Source organism: Ylistrum balloti, unplaced genomic scaffold (assembly GCF_031769215.1).
Source record: "Ylistrum balloti isolate Yb309-2 unplaced genomic scaffold, AGI_CSIRO_Ybal_v1 Utg369830, whole genome shotgun sequence".
NCBI classification, from domain to species: Eukaryota; Metazoa; Mollusca; class Bivalvia; order Pectinida; family Pectinidae; genus Ylistrum; species Ylistrum balloti.
Window position 1 is genome coordinate 1,463,957 of NW_026781993.1, and position 20,705 is coordinate 1,484,661.

Genomic DNA, 20,705 nt, shown 5'->3' on the forward strand with positions numbered 1-20,705 from the left:
ACATATGAAATGAAAAGTATTTCCATCATAAACTTACTGCTTACTTCACAGTCTTAACAATTCATTTGTCCGGAAGGGAGAATGTCACATAAGTTACAAAAGTAACAAAATCATTGAAAAATCTATCAGAAAAATACACTAAATGATTACCTTTTGAACACTAGCCTCATCATACACAAACTGGATGACCCCTCCACTGAAGCCCATGTCTTCCATCCAGCTTGGATCCAGGGAATCGGTGCTGAACCCCGACACATTGCTGGTAACAGTGGCATATACTGGATCTATTGCCACCTCAGGATAGTCCAGGTTATCGTCGGATGCCATGTCTAGTGCGTCCACAACAGGGTATCAAGGAACGATCATCTCTCCAACACCATGAGGCTATCATCATACTCACAATGATATGTTAACTTCATTTTTTACCTGAAAAAAAGGCCTTGTCTACAAATCAACAAACAACAGATTTTACTATCACATTTCAACTTCTTTATGAGAGTCATAGGTAAATAAAACTACATAGTGTGCTCAATAGTTTGAACTTCATGAAAACATTTAACGCAAATAATTCGGGTGATGCTGAAAAATAAATCTGAGTGTTGAATGATATAACCATGGGTATCGTTACATTAAGAGCTTGGCTACAACATAGACTTATACTGTCATTGACAAATAACCCGCAACTTCTGGCCAATAATCCGCTAAATTTACCCATTAACCATGTCCATATCATGACATACAAGGGCAATTCAAAATTTCTCTAGAGTTTTACAGTATTTCTCAAGAGACTTGTAAAGAAAGCTCTAGTATTTGTGGTCATTTGTTTTTACATAAACTTAAATTAGCTTGCAAATTTTTTTTTTTTTAATTCTGCCAGAGTTGCTGTTCCTTAACAGTCACAATAACACTATTGGGGTACTGCAATGCACTCTGGGATAGATTAGGTGGGGATGTGCTGAGATTATTTGTTATGAGGATGAAATAATGTACGACCTTTATTTCAGTAACTTTTATACAAAGTGTTTATACTTATCCTAACAGGAAAATCTGTGTGTCTTTCATCATTATGAAATGCATCAAGGTCCAAAAACATAAAACTTTAGCAGAATGCCAACCAAATTTTTTTTTACTTCTTTGTAGGGGCTAATACTGACCAGTCTGATCACAGCTATTTTGTTGACCATTGATAACTGAATTTCCTTTTCATAACAAAATCATACTTATGAATTAAAGGTAATGTTTCACAAAACTGACACTATGAATCAATTGGAAAATTACTGACTTTTTTAATGCAAGCTATCTGACGATGATTTGCTTCTTGTTTTGGACTTGAAAGTAGTTTACAAGATATAAGTAATTTTAGATTGTCTTTTGTTCTATAAATATCAAAACTTGATTGAAATTATCTGTCACAAAAGTCACTTTACAAATTATTAAGCTTTGTACTACTGTTTATTTGGAAAAGATTAGTCATGTATTCTTGGAGAAAAATGGTTTATAAACACAGCAAGGCTAGTAAACTTGATTTTCTCACTATAGTGTTACAAAGGCAGTTTCTTATCTCTCTGTATTGTGGGTCCATGCTATATACTAAATGTTACTTTAGTGAAAGTAGGAGGCTGGCCAGCCATGTACGTGTAGTCGTGTACGGAACATTATTACGGAACTGGATTGGTGTAGGCAGCCAAATGATCAAAGTAGCCAGTCAAATTGGCCAGCAACCAACTCTTATGGAAAACCCTGAATATATATTGTATATCATTGTTAAAAACCTTCTACTTTTTTTACCCAAAAATGGAAAGCTTCACCATATCAAACAATTAACTTGTATGAAAATTAGACAGAGCTTCATTGTTTTTATCAAAGAATTCACTATATCATATCACTGAAATATGATTGGTTGATGCAGTTCATTTTATTCCGTGAATAAACTTTAAATCTTTTATCTAAATTACGCACTCAATGGTAATATATACTGAGCCTATCAGTAAAATATAATATGATTATAACAATTAATAATAATAAATATCATTGGTATACAAGTAGTGATAACATACATTGTACATTCGGATCACATGGCTGTCATGTGACATAGACAATATTGATATTGCATTATATTAATAAAACCTTAGGGAACAAATATTAACAAGGAAATACAAATTATGTACAATACACCATGTTACAGTCATTATCATATTTATTCTTTTCAAGTTTATAAGCATTCTTTTTATTTTCAATACCTTAATTCTTACTCATTTATACACAATTTTATATTAATACTAATTAACATATATGAATTACTGAGCGATAATCAATCAATCAAAATATGATAAATAATCACTTAATTACTATATACATATATTTTACATAAATTATCAAGAACATTAAAATTTCAAAATAAAAGATACAAGTACAAAGCCCGAGTGTGAACAGTTAAGTGTTACTGGTAAATCCCTAAAAAAGCAAAATGCACTGTAGGAATGTTAAAATATTCGCATCCAGAGACACACCCAACATAGCAGTTAAGGCTATCTACCTGGTGATTTCGTTTTGAAATGTAAATGTTATTCCAATATATATTTGAAACCCCTGTAACATTCCGTTTCGGCCTTGATTTAATCAGTCAAGTTTATGCTTATCACGTACTGCTTATTACAAGTTTGTTCTAGACAATTCTATGCGGGGTATTATTTTTGAACAATTAAAAATTGATTAAACAGCTTGCCTAATCAGGTAAATTAAGGAACGCTGCTACTTTATACATTTGGTGAAACTAATTTTAAATGATCATGATACAATATGGCGCTGATCCACTAGCTGTGCAGCATTGAAAATGGGCAGTGTAACTCAGCTGTGATTGACAACATTAGCCTGACAGTGATGACTAATTATTAATATAATGACCCCAGGCTATCATAGCATTCTTACCTAGAGGTATGAAGGATAATCGCATTTAATAACACATACATACCACCAGTTAGATTCCCGCCAACTTCACGGGCAGATTCAGTGGAAAGTTATTGTTTAGCTCCTTGTAGCTTACCTAGTTCACGATCAGCTGATCTGCGAAGTTTATTATTGACGGAAATCGAACTAGAGTAGCGTCCCTTCTCATCTAGGTCACGCGCTAGGAGAGGGTAATGCCAGGAACGCAGTCACTCTTTAGACAGGCACACAGATACTGAAGGCTAAATGCTTTTCTAGGGCAATCCATCATAGTGCAGACTGAGGTCTCGTGTCTTTCAGAGACAAATCTGCTGACCACAGAAAACCGACATCTTAGGACATAACTTTTTGTGTTATTGCTTTGTTTTTACAGTTTTGTCATCAGATATTGTTAAACCGCTATTAAACTTCTTAACTTATCTCGATACATACGAAGCTGATTCCTAAGACAAATCATTGATTTTCTTTCTTTTCTGAATTTCTGGTACACCACGACCGGCTCTTCAAATCGCCTTCTGTCCATGGTTGGTCGTCCGTCCGTCAAATGCTCGCTATGTATATTTCTTAACAAGAGTACTGACCATGGATCTTTATCAAATTTTGTATATGACCCTTGGTCCCTAATTGTGAACTGTCCGTTGTTAGATTAACCGGAAAATACGGTGTCCGACAGACGGCCATATCGAATTTCGCAAATTACACTTTGTTATCACCATATTTTGAAAAGTTCTGGATAGATTACTAAAAAAACCACAAAAACAAAACAAAAACAATAAAAATACGATGGGTTCCCTGTGGTCCTTAGTGGTGAGTAGAGAGCAGATGTACGTCTTGGAATGGAATAACATGTTCCAGTTCCACATCAAAATAAAATATAACACTATCCAAAAACAACGTCTATAGATTATTACCAATGAATAACTGAGTAACTCGCCACTGAGAAGACACAATTACCGTTATCATCATTATAGTAAACTCTAGACTACTAAATTTTATCAATGCCAATCGAAAACTAAGGGAGGAAACTCCGGAGAATTAACTTGAAAAATGAAATTTTGTTACTTGGTTTCGGATATGTATGGGTACACCAAAAAAAGTATGCAACTTATGCAGACAATATTTTGCCTGAAATAAAGCAGAGATTTTTTTATCAAGCCCAACAATACTAGAGTCATCGTCGAATATATATAAACATATTGTGGATAGTGTCACCTGACCTTTTTATCTTACTAAATATATTCCAAACAAATCTAGAACTTGTCTCACTAAGATACGTTTGTCGACACATTGTTTAACTATTGAATCTGGTCGATATCATAATACCCCAAGACAAAGACGTTTTTGTAATGTGTAATACCGGACAGGTGGAGGATTATATTTTTAAATGCAACAGGTATAGAGATTTAAGGGGAAAATGTATCAAACGTTATTACTGGAATAGGCCATCTGTTTTTAAATTGGTTCAGTTATTGAGAGTTGAAAGTATTAGGGAATTGTGTTCTCGAGGAAAGTTCATATATGAGGTAACTAAGTTAAGAAACACAAAATTAGATATTAAGTAATAATCACATAAAATATTAAGTATGAAATACATGGATATTATATGTCATTCTCTATATATGTATGTTACGCCATGCTGTAATTTGTTTATATTGTTTTTGTGACTGCTAGGCTGGAAGGCCTACGGTAATAAAAGAATAAAAGAATGTTGTTTCGATAATATTGTGGATTAATTTTGGGTGTGTCTTGTTTTATCTTAAAATTGACACCAACATTTATATGATGCCACAACCGCTTAACTTAATTAATCTTTCTTACAGGATGGCCCCATATTTCTTGTGAAATGGTTTGATTACAACATAGCCGAAAGTACATGGGAACCAGAGAATCACATCCCATCAGACATAGTAGAAACTTACGCTTCGCCTGTTATTAGTCACGAAAGATTAGAAGCTTCAGCCAGTGCTTTCGAGAATGCCGTTCAACAGCGGTTATCAACGAGAAATTGCAAAACCGTAATACCATTTCAGTTGGATGTGTTCAGATATTGTTTCGGAGTAGAAAATTGTTTTGGTGAACAAAAATGATTTCGCTAAGTTACCATTGCCTGAAAACTGGTACTATAAAACCAACTGTAAGGGAAACGGTCTTCAACTGTCATTTCCAGTTAGATTACAGGGAAAGTTAATAATGAAAAATATTTTCGTCGTGAATGGCAAAATGACCCCAACTGTGAAGTTCGTCCCTCATGAGAGACTGGTCTTTATTTCCGCAGTTGAACCTTTTGTCGTTTAAACTAGAATATATGAATAAAACACGTACAATTCTGTAGGATTTAGTTTTACGGACAAATAACCTTTCATATATTATGTAACTAAATGTGTAGAAGTACATCATTGCAAAATATTTTCAAGTGTGTGTAAAGGGGTACACCAATCACGTACGAACAAACACGATGCAACTGTTGATGCATTAAAAGTTAGAAAGAGAGTAGAACAACTGAAAGGTGAAAACTGTCAAAGAATAAAACGTTCTTATGTGAAAAGAAAATTACATTATTGGGAGAGTGAAATCATAGCAATTAGGCAACAAAAACGAAAAAATATAACTGAACAAATTAAAGAAGCAGCCACATTGTATCGTAACACAGACACAGAGATTGAGAACCTGTCAGTAGAGGAATTAAAAACAAAAATGAAAGAACTGGGCATAAAATCAAAAGTCAGAAAAAGAGAGAAAATGATGTGTTTGGTAAGGCAGCATATGTCAAATTCATCATAAGCAGCGGGTGTATTTTTTAGTACTGACATATCAACTTACTGTTTTTAAAATTTGACTTCTCAAATTGTCACCGTAATTTTCTGCGTATTGCCTGTACTGTATAACCAGATAACGTTCTGAATTCATTTTTACTGACCAATCATGTAGCCCGCGGGCATCGGTTGACCAGAGCTTCACACGGGAGTTTTGAAATTTAAGTCTTTAAGTTTTATTTTTTAATTACCAACGCAAATATCAGTATGGCTGATTTGTGAAACTTTTATTTCTAGTATCATCTGCGGGCATTACACAGGGAAATATCGGGTATATGATCATAATAGTAACTACATGCTACATTTTATCTGTACATAATACAATAGTCGCTAGTTCAAGTAGTGTTGTGATTTATATGTTTTTTTCTCGCATAAATTGCAAATATGGATTGTTATTATTGCATTATGTAACTCTGTTTATATCAAATGGCATTAATTCATAAAAAAACATGTTGATGAGCAAAAGATTTGAGAAATGATGATAATTTAAATAAATAAATTTTTAAACGAGTTATTAGTGTTCTTATTCGTTTATACTTGAGCGTCTCTTGTCAGTGTATCACGTCCAGTGAAGCATATCGCGGGAGAAACCAAGGGCGACAACTCCTACTTATTGGTTAAACTTTGGCGAGGAGAAAAGTTAGGGATGAATTATATTGAAATCTCAGCTGAATGAAAAACGAAGAGAAGTAACTCTTATGAAAAAATTCTAACCAGAGAGCTGAATAGCCAAATGTAACTTTTTGTCGTGTAAATAAAGCCTACAAGTTTCAATGAGATTAGTAAAAACTGAGAAATGAAATATCTTTGGACAAGAAAATAAAATGCGATGATGTGCAAAGTAAGGAGCAATGGCTCTCCTAATAATTGCTCTCGGGGAGGGCGAAAGCAACGCCTAATGATAAAGGCTAATGAGTTTTCTTTTAACAGGTTCGGGTGCACAGACTGGTGGACGAAAAGACAACGCCATCCAATTGTTACGTGTATTTAGATTCCACCAAAATAATCGTTTATCGAAACACTGAGAGTGTGAAGTTCACTCTAGATAATAAGAAAAAAATGAGAACTGCCTGTTTTCAAAAAACGCTCTGATATTTCTTTATCGTTAAAACAAAATCAGTCAAGATCTAAGATATCACCTTTCCATCTGAACCTAAGATGTTACTGAAGCACAACCTGTAATGATTGACGTGGTTGTTGTTGCTGTCAATATAAACATATTGTATATGTCAAAGCAACAAATGTACCTTGTGAAAAAACTCTTTTTACTTCGAAAAGAACTATCCAGGGAAATGTTCCTTAAATGCAACAAAGCTGGAGGCTGATTGATCTATCTTGTAAAAAACGGGACAGTCAATAAAATACGATCGAGTTTTATTGAATTATTTCTTTAAAGAGTTATCTCCCCTTCACCGTCAGACGGCCACTAGTTAAAAAAATATCGAAGGAAATGAATGTCTAAGTAGACCAAAGTTATCGCATCATTAAAAAAGTCGCGACGATCGGAAATAATGTAATTCAGATAATTGGATTCGGAATATCTTATTCATAAATCACGTTTATTAGTTTAGGGACGTCATATCAATCCAGAGTATAATAAAATAGCCCAGGAATTTAATAAAAGATCGCCCTCGAATTTAATATATCAACCACGAATGTGGGAAGCAACTTAAAGGATAGTCAATAACACATCTGTAAATAATATCTCATAAACTACACAGGCCCCCATGTTTAGGCCGCACAATCCTTCTGTTTGGGTTTACGTCCATCTACGAGCTAGATAGGATGTGTAAATAATTCAGACATACGTTCTATCTGCTTATTATCCCCCCACGAGACGCGTTAGCGGAGTATATTATGTTGGGCTCAGTCCGTCCGTCCGCCCGAGGACTTTTCCGGGCTTTAACTTCAAAACAGTTCGTGTCAACTTCACAAAACTTGCTGTATATATTAAGTTAGTGTCCTAGTTGTGCCTTTTGCTATTTGAGGACATCTTATTTTCTATCTTTTTCAGTTTCTGTTACCATCAAAGTTTTCGCTTTCTTGTGACTTCTTGTATTACACCAGAGCTTATAGAGTGCATAAATTTGTTAACTGGCAATACCAAGTAGTTTTCAAATATCAGCAGTCAAACACACAAGATCTACATCAAGATACAAACTCTTACTATATGTGTGTGTTTGGTTGATAATTGACAAATGAAGACATTACATTTTGCAATGGGTCTTTCACTGTATTAGATCTTCAGGTGATAGTAATGGTACAGATGGTAATTGAGTGACGTCACATATTGTTATACAGGTATATATATATATATATAAGTATGCTTTACCAACAGCTGGTGCGGGGGATAATGCTTTACGGCCCCTTGATTTTATAGTATCAGCCTTGCATCGGTTTCAAAAACAAGACTACCCAACGTTTGGTAACAGTCAACTAGTAATCACTGAAGAAAGGAAATTCAAAGAAAAAATGACTTTAAAATATCATTCTGAACGGTCTCAATAAGTCTCGAGTTGAGAAATAATCAATAATGCTCTCCTTTTATATCATCTTTATCCAATGATTGATTCTAACCAAGCTTTGAGCATTTTGGGCCGTCGTCGATGAACGAGACAGATATTAGATGTCAGGAAAACATGGCTTAAGTAGTGCTCGGAGTTATGTTATAGTGCTGCCTAACAGAAATGCCATAGCCTGGAAACAATAACATGATACTCCGTGTCACATTATGTTAACAAGTGAACAATTTGTACCACCAAATCATGGCCGTCACCCATGGTGACGAACAGTAGCTTGAAGTAGAAGACACTAATTATACTACTTTGACACTTGAAACTCCCCCGGTTATAAACACTATAGAGGATTTCGTCCAAGACCAGCTGTATGAACCACGATATATCTAGACAGTGATGTATTATGTAACTAAACAATAATATGAAATGCCAATATCAGCCATTCTGTTGGCAGTGCAGCTCAACCCTCAACAGAAAATCCACACACAAGACTGAAACCCACAAGGACTAATTCATAACATTGTAAGCTGTAAGGTTTCCATAATATTTAAAGAGTAAGAACACCACTGATTTGACAGAAATCACGTCTGCGGTTGGGATAAAAAAGACGAATAATTTCGATGATTAAATTATGCAACCAAAAGTTCCTGTTTTGTGGAAGTAAGTAATTAAAACTGGTAATCCCCTACAAGTCATTGAAACTAGTAATCCCCTGAAAGTAATTAAAACTAGTAATTGCCTAGAAGTAATTAAAACTAGTAATCCCCTACAAGTCATTAAAACTAGTAAACCCCTTGAAGTAATTAAAACTAGTAAACCCCTACAAGTCATTAAAACTAGTAATGCCCTTGAAGTCTATAAAACTAGTAAACCCCTTGAAGACATTAAAACTGGTAATTCCTTACAAGTCATTAAAACTAGTAATTCCTTACAAGACATTAAAACTAGTAATCTCCTAAAAGTAATTAAAACTAGTAACCCCCTCGAAGTCATTAAAACTAGCAATAACATACAAGTCATTAAAACTAGTAACCCCCTTGAAGTCATTAAAACTAGTAATCCCCTAGAAATCATTGAAACTAGTAATCCCTTTGAAGTCGTCGTTTGGAGAAATTACATATTGACGACATATTTCAATACAGCATCGCCGGAGAGTCAGAAATAAAGATGTCCGAACAACTGTATAAAGCCGTTGGGATGGTATAGTTTATGAACATATCAAACATGGTGAGTCACCACTGTTTTAATGTATTTCCACCTCGTTTAATAATGTTATAAAGAATGAATTCTTTCCTAAAGACTGGAAAAAGGTACAATTATAACGTTGTACAAAGGTCAAGGTAAAAAGAAGGAAGATCCCAACAGTTATAGGGGAATTATATTATTACCTGTCTTATTTAAAATGTTCGAAATGGTTTTATCACAAAGAATTCAAACAGTTTTGAATTCAAATTTGTTTCCAAATAGACAACAGAATGCGTAATAAAATAATTTGTATAGTTTATGCACATCATTCAGTCTTCAGGAATGTATTAGTCATAACATCGAGTACGGTTCCAACGTCCATGTTGCTTTCTTAGACAGCAACAAAGCGTTCGACATTGTCTGGCATGGTGGGTTATTATATCAAAGGGCCTGTTTCCAGTAATGTTAATTCTCCATAGGAGCCTGCCCCCGTATAATTTCTTATCTAGCTCAACTACTGTTTTTTTCTTTTCCGAAAAATAATTTTACACCTTTCCGACACCCAGATTTTATAATTTCAGTGAAAATGTATTTTTATAAAGTTGTCAATTTCAGCATCAAAGATATTTCGTAAATAAAAGAAGGTTATCTCGAAATTGTAATTCGCAACATAGTATAAATTTCTTTTGATAAATATTTCCAAAACATCGTATTTATTCATAAAACATTAAAAAAAAAATATTCTCGGATGAAAATGCACTTGCAGAGACACAATTATGAAGAAAAATGCCATAAATTTGCAATTTTCTCCCGTTATATAGTTTTGGATGCAAATTTCCATCAGAAAATCGGATAGAGCTTTACTTGTTTCATATGTGTACCAAAAATCAGCTAATTCCATGTGATGGAACGTTCTCATATCGCCGCCTGAATGTGGTTGTAAATTGAAAGAAAAGGGGAAATGAGTAACAACCTTGTCTGAAACCCTATAATATAGCTTATTATATACAAACTTTTATATTGAATATCAGAGCGGATATTTTCATGACAGTTTTATGATGTGTAACGACTAAATAAATAGTATCGATATAAAGATTTACACTGAGGACACCCTGATACATGAATACTGTTCTATCTCAAGCTGTCCTCTTCTGAATTTTTCTGGCCTTGTACATTTATCCGTATCTTCTTGTCTTTGTCTATACGTTTACGAAATCATTCACTCGACGCTAGCTATTCTTGTCTCAATTTCCTTGTTTTATTGTCCCATTTCCAAAGCGTTGTGGCTCTGTCAGGGTTGGGACCCTGACTTGTCTCACTTTCTTTGTGCCTGCCGACCACGCCACATCGAATAGATAGATTATCCATATGAAATACTTTATTTTGTTCTAAGTAATCAATCAATTCTGCGCTTCTTGGAGGTATTGAATGTGATTTATTATATTGTCTTGTTATTTTGTGTAATTAGTTGTTCGTTATTTATCACACATTTTCGCATAATTGTACCAAACTACTAAGTATTAGCTGTTTACAGCAATCATCGGTGGCTTGCTATTTTGTTACTTTATCGACGCTTCATAAACCAATCGTTATTGTTTCAAGATGGAGGGTAAATGTGTTGGAGAAGAGTGTCAAGTATACTTCAAGAAACGTAGTGGCAATAAGAACAGAAGTGCACGCAATGTAAATAGTCCACAATATAAATGGCTCCTAGATACGCTGGTGCAACAAGGATTGATGTCAGCAAAGGAACAAGCATTTATTTGCCAGAAGTGCTACATGAAGCATCTTCGGAACAAAAATCAGCCTGAACCTGAACCCGAGCAGAACCAGGAAATAGAGGAAGAAGACGACTCCCCGTCCCATATCCTGCCGTTGCTGACCCTTCATGATCTTTTGAATGGATCATCTTTACACAAAAAATGCTGTCTCTGTCTTGTTACCTTCCCAAAAAATGGAACAAAATCATCAGTCTTACCAAAACGTGCAAGACATCACCTGATCTATTCACACAAACTGTGGTGTCCCACCTCATCCCGCGTCTGCTCCATTCACCTTATTGGTAACGACTTAGATCCGTCTACAGAGGTTGTCCTTGATGGTAGAGGTTCCTTGGAATCTCAGTTACCATCAAAATCGTCCGAAATCATTAATGACCTCCTCACTTGACAAGAGAACAATTGCTCGGGCACAATACTGTCTTTTCAGAAGCATTTTTTGGAGATAAAGCCACTGCCATATTAGATGGCACCTATATTTATATCCAGAAAAGCTCCGACCACAAGCTCCAGAGAATGTCCTACTGTGGCCAGAAGATGAGAAACTATGTCAGATTCATGAGCATCGCCTTACCAGACCATTCACTGGCAGCGAAAACGATGCTACAATTACAAAAAAAGTCATGGACAAGCTAGTTACTTGGCTACAACCAGACGACAACGTTGTCGTTGACCGAGGTTTTAGAGATGTCCTACCAGTTCTCGAAGCCTCTGGCCTCAATGCTAGCATGCCGTCATACCTGAAACCCGGTCAAAGTCAACATTCTGACGTCCAAGCAAATCTTGACAGAACTATCACCAAATCGAGGTGGATTGTGGAATCCTATCATGGTCGTCTGAAACACTGAACGTTATTCCGAACGCAATTGGTGTCTAACAGTTTTATCAATGTCATTGAGGCTTTGCTTTGAACCGTCACAGCCTGTCTGAATGGTATTAGAGGACCGATCTACCAGAGATCTCCAGAGAGAGATGCCAAAGATAGGCTAATGGCTGAACGTATGAAGGACCGTTTGACAACACCAAATGGTTTAGCTCAGAGAGTCAAGATAGATCCGGATCTATCTAGACGGACAAGGTCCGAGTTTGTCACGATGGATGCATCTTCCGTACTGTTTCCCCGTCTCGATCTTGATTACTTAAGAACCATTACGTGTGGAACGTATCAGATATCTCTGGCTCCTGGTTACATCGCCGAACATTTAAGTGATGACGGAGACTATGAGGTGTGGCTTTACCAGCACTCCCCAGACCTTCTCTGGTGTCAAATACATTCTCGACACAAAAGCCAAACGAAATATAACGTTTGGATACGGTTCACCGTTTCACCCGTTGTTGAGGCCCCAATAAAGGACTACTACTGCCAGTGCCCAGTTGGAGAGAGAACGATGGGAATGTGTGCGCACATCTCCAGTATCTTGTACTACCTTGGGTATTACAGGACGCTGGAAAACCCTCGACCATTACAACCAAAGGTAAAGAAATTCCGACAAAACTTGAAATAGTTTTCTATATGGCAACGGAGTGCATATGTCGAAAGTATGTTTGGGGTTCGATATGAAAGATCCCCATTACCATGTGACTAACCAAACTTATAAATATAGGTATTATACAATCGCCCGTAGCTATAAACACTCCCGTAAATGTGAAAAACAATCAAAATTATAAGGAACACGTTTTGTTTGTTGTTCTGTCTATTTGTCAGCCAATGTCTTCAACCACGGGGACTTGTGAAGTAGCCATCTTGGATTTTTTTATGAAAAAGTGTTTCTCTCACTTTTTTTCATATCTGTGTACATATTCTCAACATACCGAGCAAATACTCTCGTTTTTTTGTTAATTATCTAAAGAAAGTCGAAAATCGGCAATTCAACCATAGGCTAATTCAACCCAACATTTGAAAATGTTCCACCACTTACATTTTGATGATTTTTCCTCTCATCAATAGCATATTACGTACTATTTAATAGGATAAAAATTGGTTTGCATCCAACGCCCATAAAAGGGTGTATTCTCTAAAAATCACAGTTTTTGTGTCTAAAATGTTATCATCGAAAATGGCATTTTTGAGATTGTTTCTTCCATAAAACAGCCAAATGGCGCGATGGAAACATGATTTTTTGTCACAATCATGCCATGAATGTATTCTTTACGGTGACTATCATTTGATTAGATTTTCATTAATATTTTACATAACATGCACATTTTATCAACACTTAGACAGCTTCTGAAAGGTACAACTTTGAGGAGCCATAAAAAACAAACCAAGTGACCTAAATCTTTATACTTTATAGATTTGTGACCACAACGGCATGGGCAATGCACCACCAACGGAGAAGGGGCCGTTTTGGAAACCGGCCCTTTATAAATTAGGATTGAATGCTAAGACGTGGATGTTACTAGAATGTATGTATACAAATGCTGAAAGTTGTGTTTTATTTAACGGATTAACCTCCTCTTTGCTCAAGATGGAACGTGGAATTTTACAAGAAGGGGCGTTATCCGTCAAAATATATTTAGTATTTATAAACGATTTACTTAATGAATTAGAGAATTCCGGCTTGGGTGCAGTAATTGTAGATTTAAATGTCAATGTTCCTAAACAAGCAGATGACATCTGTCTGGTAAGTACACGTTCTACAAGTCTTCAGAAAAGGATAACTTTATGTGAAAATTATAGTGGAAAATGGCGATTTTCTTTTTCTGCTTTAAAAAGCAAACTTTCACAAACCCAAATAGTAGAACTTGCATTGTGTGCAATCATCTTAATCTTTATGACTGTATTATGCCACAGGTTGACGAAATCACTCATGTGGGTATTTCATTAAATTCTAAACGTGCGTGCAATAAATTAAGATCAGGCACGATGGCACTTATACGTTCTGGGGCTCATCCTTGTGCTCTGAACCCCCTTACGGTAGCAAAATTAATAAAACTTAAAGTGTATCCATCCATTTATGGATGTGAGCTCTGGAATTTAACAAAAACTGAGATATCAATGTTAGAAAGAGCACAACATTTCATCGTTAAATCTATACATGGGTTTGAAAAATGAATAAGAACGGGTGTGTGTACATCTACTTGGTTGGACCTCTATTGAGGCATATGTTGACATTACAAAATTATTATTTTTTGGTAGATTGTGTAGAATGAATACGATGTCGCTAGTTTATAAATTATTACAAGAATCTTTTTGTTTGAATTAGGTAGACCGTACCAACAGGGATTTATTCCTGACATAGTAAGGATACTGAGAAAATATTCATTGTATCACTATCTCAGTGATTTTGTTGAACCTGGAGTATTTCCAAAGAAATGTATTTGGAAATTTATTATGTATACTTCTGTAATGAAATATGAAGAACATAATTTAATTGAACGTATGAAAGATGATACTGATTTCTCAAGTTTCGTTGAAATACATAACCAGCTTAAACCTTACGTCTTATTGAAACTAGCGCTCCAGTTTCCCCAACACGCGGAAAATATACAATATATAATAAAAATAGTAGTAACTATTCGAAACTTGACGGCAATGGAATTATGTCATAAATGTGGGTTTCTATATCATTACCCGATAACACATTTAGTGCTACAGTGTAACTATACTTCAGGGTTGCGAGATCAACTATGGTGCTGTATAATTAAAGTCAAGGATATAATGTTAATGTATATTTACACTGTCTATCAGACTCCGAAATGCTACATATATTGATTGGAGGAAAGGTTAACCACAATATTAGCGAAGAAGAGTTGATCGATTTTAGATTAATATCAATCACGTATGTTTACAAAATGTGCAAATATTACTATTCCTAATGTATGAATCAATTATGTTAAAATGAAGATGTACTGTATGTGTATGACATATTTACATAATTTTGTGTAAATTTGTTGGCCTGTAACACCTTGCTGATAGGGGCTCCCTAACCCTTGTGTGATACGGGCCTACAAATTTATCCATCTAGTGCATACCTTACACATTATTGTATTATACAAGTATACCAATACTTATTTATCATCATGCTGTCCATATTATACGTCTCAAAATGAATCCCTATTCATATGACATACACTTGACATGTGAAATTAAAACTATAACTTACTATGTATATGCAAACTCTACCCCATATACTCTATGATATTCAATTAATATGATGTTTCAAGTGCATGTGCAACTATATATACATATTTATAATGTATTTATGTTACCAAATATTTTGTATCCGTGTTCTATACTCTCTGTACTCTTCATTTTGGGGGCAATAAAGAGAGTAATAATAATAATTAAAACTAGTAATGCCCTAGAAGTCTATAAAACTAGTTATCTCCTTGAAGTCTATAAAACCAGTAATCCCCTAGAAGTCATTAAATCTGGAAATTCCCTCGAAGTCTATAAAACCAGTAATCCCCTTGAAGTCTATAAAACCAGTAATCCCCTAGAAGTCATTAAATCTGGTAATTCCCTTGAAGTCTATAAAACCAGTAATCCCCTAGAAGTCATTAAATCTGGTAATTCCCTTGAAGTCTATAAAACCAGTAATCCCCTTGAAGTCATTAAATCTGGTAATTCCCTTGAGGTCTATAAAACCAGTAATCCACTTGAAGTCTATAAAACTAGAAATGCCCTTGAAGTCTATAAAACTAGTAATCCCCTAGAAGTCTATAAAACCAGTAATCCCCTAGAAGTCATTAAATCTGGTAATTCCCTTGAAGTCTATAAAACCAGTAATCCCCTAGAAGTCATTAAATCTGGTAATTCCCTTGAAGTCTATAAAACCAGTAATCCCCTAGAAGTCATTAAATCTGGTAATTCCCTTGAAGTCTATAAAACCAGTAATCCCCTAGAAGTCATTAAATCTGGTAATTCTCTTGAAGTCTATAAAACCAGTAATCCCCTAGAAGTCATTAAATCTGGTAATTATCTTGAAGTCTATAAAACCAGTAATCCACTTGAAATCTATAAAACTAGAAATGCCCTTGAAGTCTATAAAACTAGTAATCCCCTTGAAGTCTATAAAACCAGTAATCCCCTAGAAGTCATTAAATCTGGTAATTCCCTTGAAGTCATTAAATCTGGTAATTCCCTTGAAGTCATTAAAAACCAGTAATCCCCTAGAAGTCATTAAATCTGGAAATTCCCTCGAAGTCTATAAAACTAGTAATCCCCTTGAAGTCTATAAAACCAGTAATCCCCTAGAAGTCATTAAATCTGGAAATTCCCTCGAAGTCTATAAAACTAGTAATCCCCTTGAAGTCATTAAATCTGGAAATTCCCTCGAAGTCTATAAAACTAGTAATCCCCTTGAAGTCTATAAAACCAGTAATCCCCTAGAAGTCATTAAATCTGGAAATTCCCTCGAAATCTATAAAACCTGTCATCCCTTAGAAGTCATTAAATCTGGTAATTCCCTTGAAGTCTATAAAACCAGTAATCCCCTAGAAGTCATTAAATCTGGAAATTCCCTCGAAGTCTATAAAACCTGTCATCCCTTAGAAGTCATTAAATCTGGTAATGCCCTTGAAGTCTATAAAACTAGTAATACCCTTGAAGTCTATAAAACTAGTAATCCCCTTGAAGTCTATAAAACTAGTTATCCAATACAAGTCATTAAAACTAGTAATTCCTTACAAGTCATTAAAACTAGTGATCCCCTTGAAGTCATTAAAAGTAGTAATCCCCTTGAAGTCTATAAAACTAGTTATCCAATACAAGTCATTAAAACTAGTTATCCCCTAGAAGTCATTAAAACAAGTGATCCCCTTGAAGTCTATAAAACTAGTAATCCCCTTGAAGTCATTAAAAGTAGTAATTCCTTACAAGTCATTAAAATTAGTAATTCCTTACAAGTCATTAAAACTAGTAATCCCATACAAGTCATTAAAACTAGTAATCCCCTAGAAGTCATTATAACTAGTAATCCCCTTGAAGTCATTAAAACTAGTAAGTCGTCGTTTGGAAAAATTATATATTGACGACATATTATAATAAAACATCGCCGGACATTCCGAAACAAAGATGACCCAACAACTGTATAAACCGTTTATACTATATCTACTACCAAATTATAAACATACACATCACATCGATGTTACAGACGAAGCAGTGATTATCTACTGAAATAGCATCTTAAACAGATCACTATGGAAAGCCGTCCATACCACGAACGATATACGCTAAACATTAAATGTTATTCGCTCGGTCCATTTTTTACGCGTTAGAATTAACACTTGCCAGCATGTTAATCGTGTTAGCATGTTTACCCGTTTGTATTTATTCGAAGAACGATGAAGTGCGTCATTTCGTATTTGTCTATAAATAATCTTTAAGGAAAACACAATATAGATTGTACATTATAACAATGATATATAGCGGATGAGAGATTTGTATCAAAGGACCAGTCATCTTAAACAGAACTACAAAATATTTTGAAAGTTACCAGGGAGTGAATATCATAAAAATCATTTAAAAATATATAATTACACCGTGTTATGAACCTATGAAATAGAAAAATCAAACATGAAAGGAATAACGAGATTGACATGCAGTATGGAGACATTGAAAACATACTGACAAGAGTAAGGTCGCGTGTCCTGGGCGTTTACATATCTTCTGCTTCATTTTACAACACCATCCATGTAAGTCTAGACACCAGGCATATTCTAACTAGCATCAAGCAACAAGCTTCATATTTACTAAGCTTAGGTATCAGTTTAATAGAAATCTTAAAGATCCGCGTGTTGGTGTTGATTCAATGGCGACATGTAAAAACTTATTTGGAAAAGCGGAGTTTTGTTATAGAGATATGAGAAAACTGCAGTAGGCAAACTGGAACCTAGATATAGATCGATATACACATCAACAACTTACTCCGATCACTACTCACACCGCACTCACTAACACGCACAGGACTCACGGAAAGTGCAGTTCGGGAATAGTTCCTCCGATATAGATGTCTCCTGTTAGGAGAACCCAAATGATCGTAGAAAGGCGGTTAAATGTGGTCCCTTTGCAGAATGCGGGATATTATTGTGTTTCATCCCAAAACAAATCAAATGCTCCCTTTGCAACAATTGGGATCTCAACTTTCTTTAGGTCCTTGATTTTCCAGTCTTGGTTTCCCTCTTTGACATTCTTGCTCACTGACTGTTGCGAGGATGTTAAATCCAGTACAATAAAGGACAGATTACCGACATGTTGTATGATTAGGAAGAGGTTAAGCATCATGCCTTAGAATTTTCTTTTCTGAAGTTGCCATTTCAAGAGAGTAATATACCTGTATCCCCGAATTTTGATATTCAGGGAATTGTTCTCGATATTGCGACTTCTTTGACAGATGTTGACAGCTGCCGAAACCAAATTGGACAGTATATGACTGGCATTGCAGAGTTGAAGATTGACACAGACTATGTGAAAGTCATAGTCACCATCATGGTTTCTTTAATGTTTGTAAATATTTTAATGCATAGCGGGATATGAAATTAAACGTATTTGATGGTGGTTAACATGCAGAGCGGTTTCGTTGTAAACTGACCCCAGCTCTTATTTTGAAAACATGACATTACATGGATTGGATTTTGTTTATGCCAGATGGCATTAACGAACATATAATGTACAACGGTATCTCTCTTTTTCATATTTTGACCTTGTGCTACCGAGTTTGAAACTGAATCATCTTTGATGCATTTCTCATGAATGGCGAGGCTACAAATGGCTTCTAACAAGTAACATTCGCCTTTTTATTATCAGATAGTCTACAGAGGTATTTAACCTGATCGTGCCCTGTCAAACTGAAAAAAAGATAAGATTTCGTGTTAAAAAATCACCTTTAAACAAACTTCATTTCAGTCACGTATTTTTAACAGCCAAGTGACATTTGTATTTTGTCTGTTCGCATATCTGTGGCCTACATCAATTACAAGGGGAATCAGATCAATGATTAATCGTCAATTATCATATCGCTTTCATGTTAATCTATCTGAAATCTGTATTGTATTGCTTACTTTATCTGGACGTCAATATGTTGTATTCTTCATTGGTTTTAACTAATTTTCAAATGTGTAAAACTAATTAGGCTGATGCAATTTTTATAATAACTCTATGTAGAGCGGCTTTCAATAGTTGTGTATATATATTCAGTGTTATATTTGGAAATCTGTCTTAATTGTCAAGTGACTTTTCACAAAAATAACCTGAAGTCGTCAATTATTGTTAAAATCATTTTGATTTTTCTGTAATAGCTGTACATGCGGATGATAATAACCCATGTTGGGCACTGCAATATTTTTAACTCGCACATCTGTTCCCATATTGAGCTCTGCCATATTTTAGCCTCTCACATCTGTTCCCATATTGAGCTCTGCCATATTTTAGCCTCTCACATCTGTCCCCATATTGAGCTCTACTATAACTAAAACTCTCACATCTGTTCCCCATATTGGGTACTACCATATTTTAAACTTTCACATCTGTCCCCATATTGAGCTCTACTATAACTTAAACTCTCACATCTGTTCCCCATATTGAGTCCTGCCATATTTTAAACTCTCACATCTATTTCCATATTGGGTCCTACCATATTTTAAACTCTCACATCTGTTCCCCATATTGAGCTCTACTATATCTTAAACTATAACATCTGTTTTCATATTGAGCTCTGCTATATCTTAAACTCTCACATCTGTTCCCCATATTGAGCTCTGCTATATCTTAAACTCTCACATCTGTTCCCCATATTGAGCTCTACTATATCTTGAACTATAACATCTGTTTTCATATTGAGCTCTGCTATATCTTAAACTCTCACATCTGTTCCCCATATTGAGCTCTACTATAACTTAAACTCTCACATCTGTTCCCCATATTGGGTCCTACTATATCTTAAACTCTCACATCTGTTTTCATATTGAGCTCTACTATATCTTGAACTATAACATCTGTTTTCATATTGAGCTCTACTATATCTTAAACTATAACATCTGTTTTCATATTGAGCTCTACTATATCTTAAACTCTCACATCTATTTTCATATTGAGCTCTACTATATCTTAAACTATAACATCTGTTTTCATATTGAGCTCTACTATATCTTAAACTATAACATCTGTTTTCATATTGAGCTCTACTATATCTTGAACTATAACATCTGTTTTCATATTGAGCTCTACTATATCTTAAACTATAACATCTGTTTTCATATTGAGCTCTGCTATATCTTAAACTATAACATCTGTTTTCATATTGAGCTCTGCTATATCTTAAACTCTCACATCTGTTCCCCATATTGAGCTCTACTATATCTTAAACTATAACATCTGTTCCCCATATTGAGCTCTGCTATATCTTAAACTCTCATATTGACTATATAAACTCTCACATCTGTTCCCCATATTGAGCTCTGCTATATCTTAAACTCTCACATCTGTTCCCCATATTGAGCTCTGCTATATCTTAAACTCTCACATC

General features: G+C 35.0%; 1 protein-coding gene across 1 annotated transcript in view; it reads right to left on the reverse strand.

Moving 5' to 3' along the window:
* Positions 1 to 401, reverse strand: part of LOC132545194 (transient receptor potential cation channel subfamily M member-like 2) — a 31,164-nt gene extending 30,763 nt beyond the window's left edge. The window contains exon 1 of the mRNA XM_060208870.1: positions 151 to 401. Coding sequence (XP_060064853.1) covers positions 151 to 327 — 177 coding nt within the window. The 5' untranslated portion in view covers positions 328 to 401. The remainder of the gene's footprint in view (positions 1 to 150) is intronic.
* Between the last annotated feature and the right edge of the window lie 20,304 nt (positions 402 to 20,705).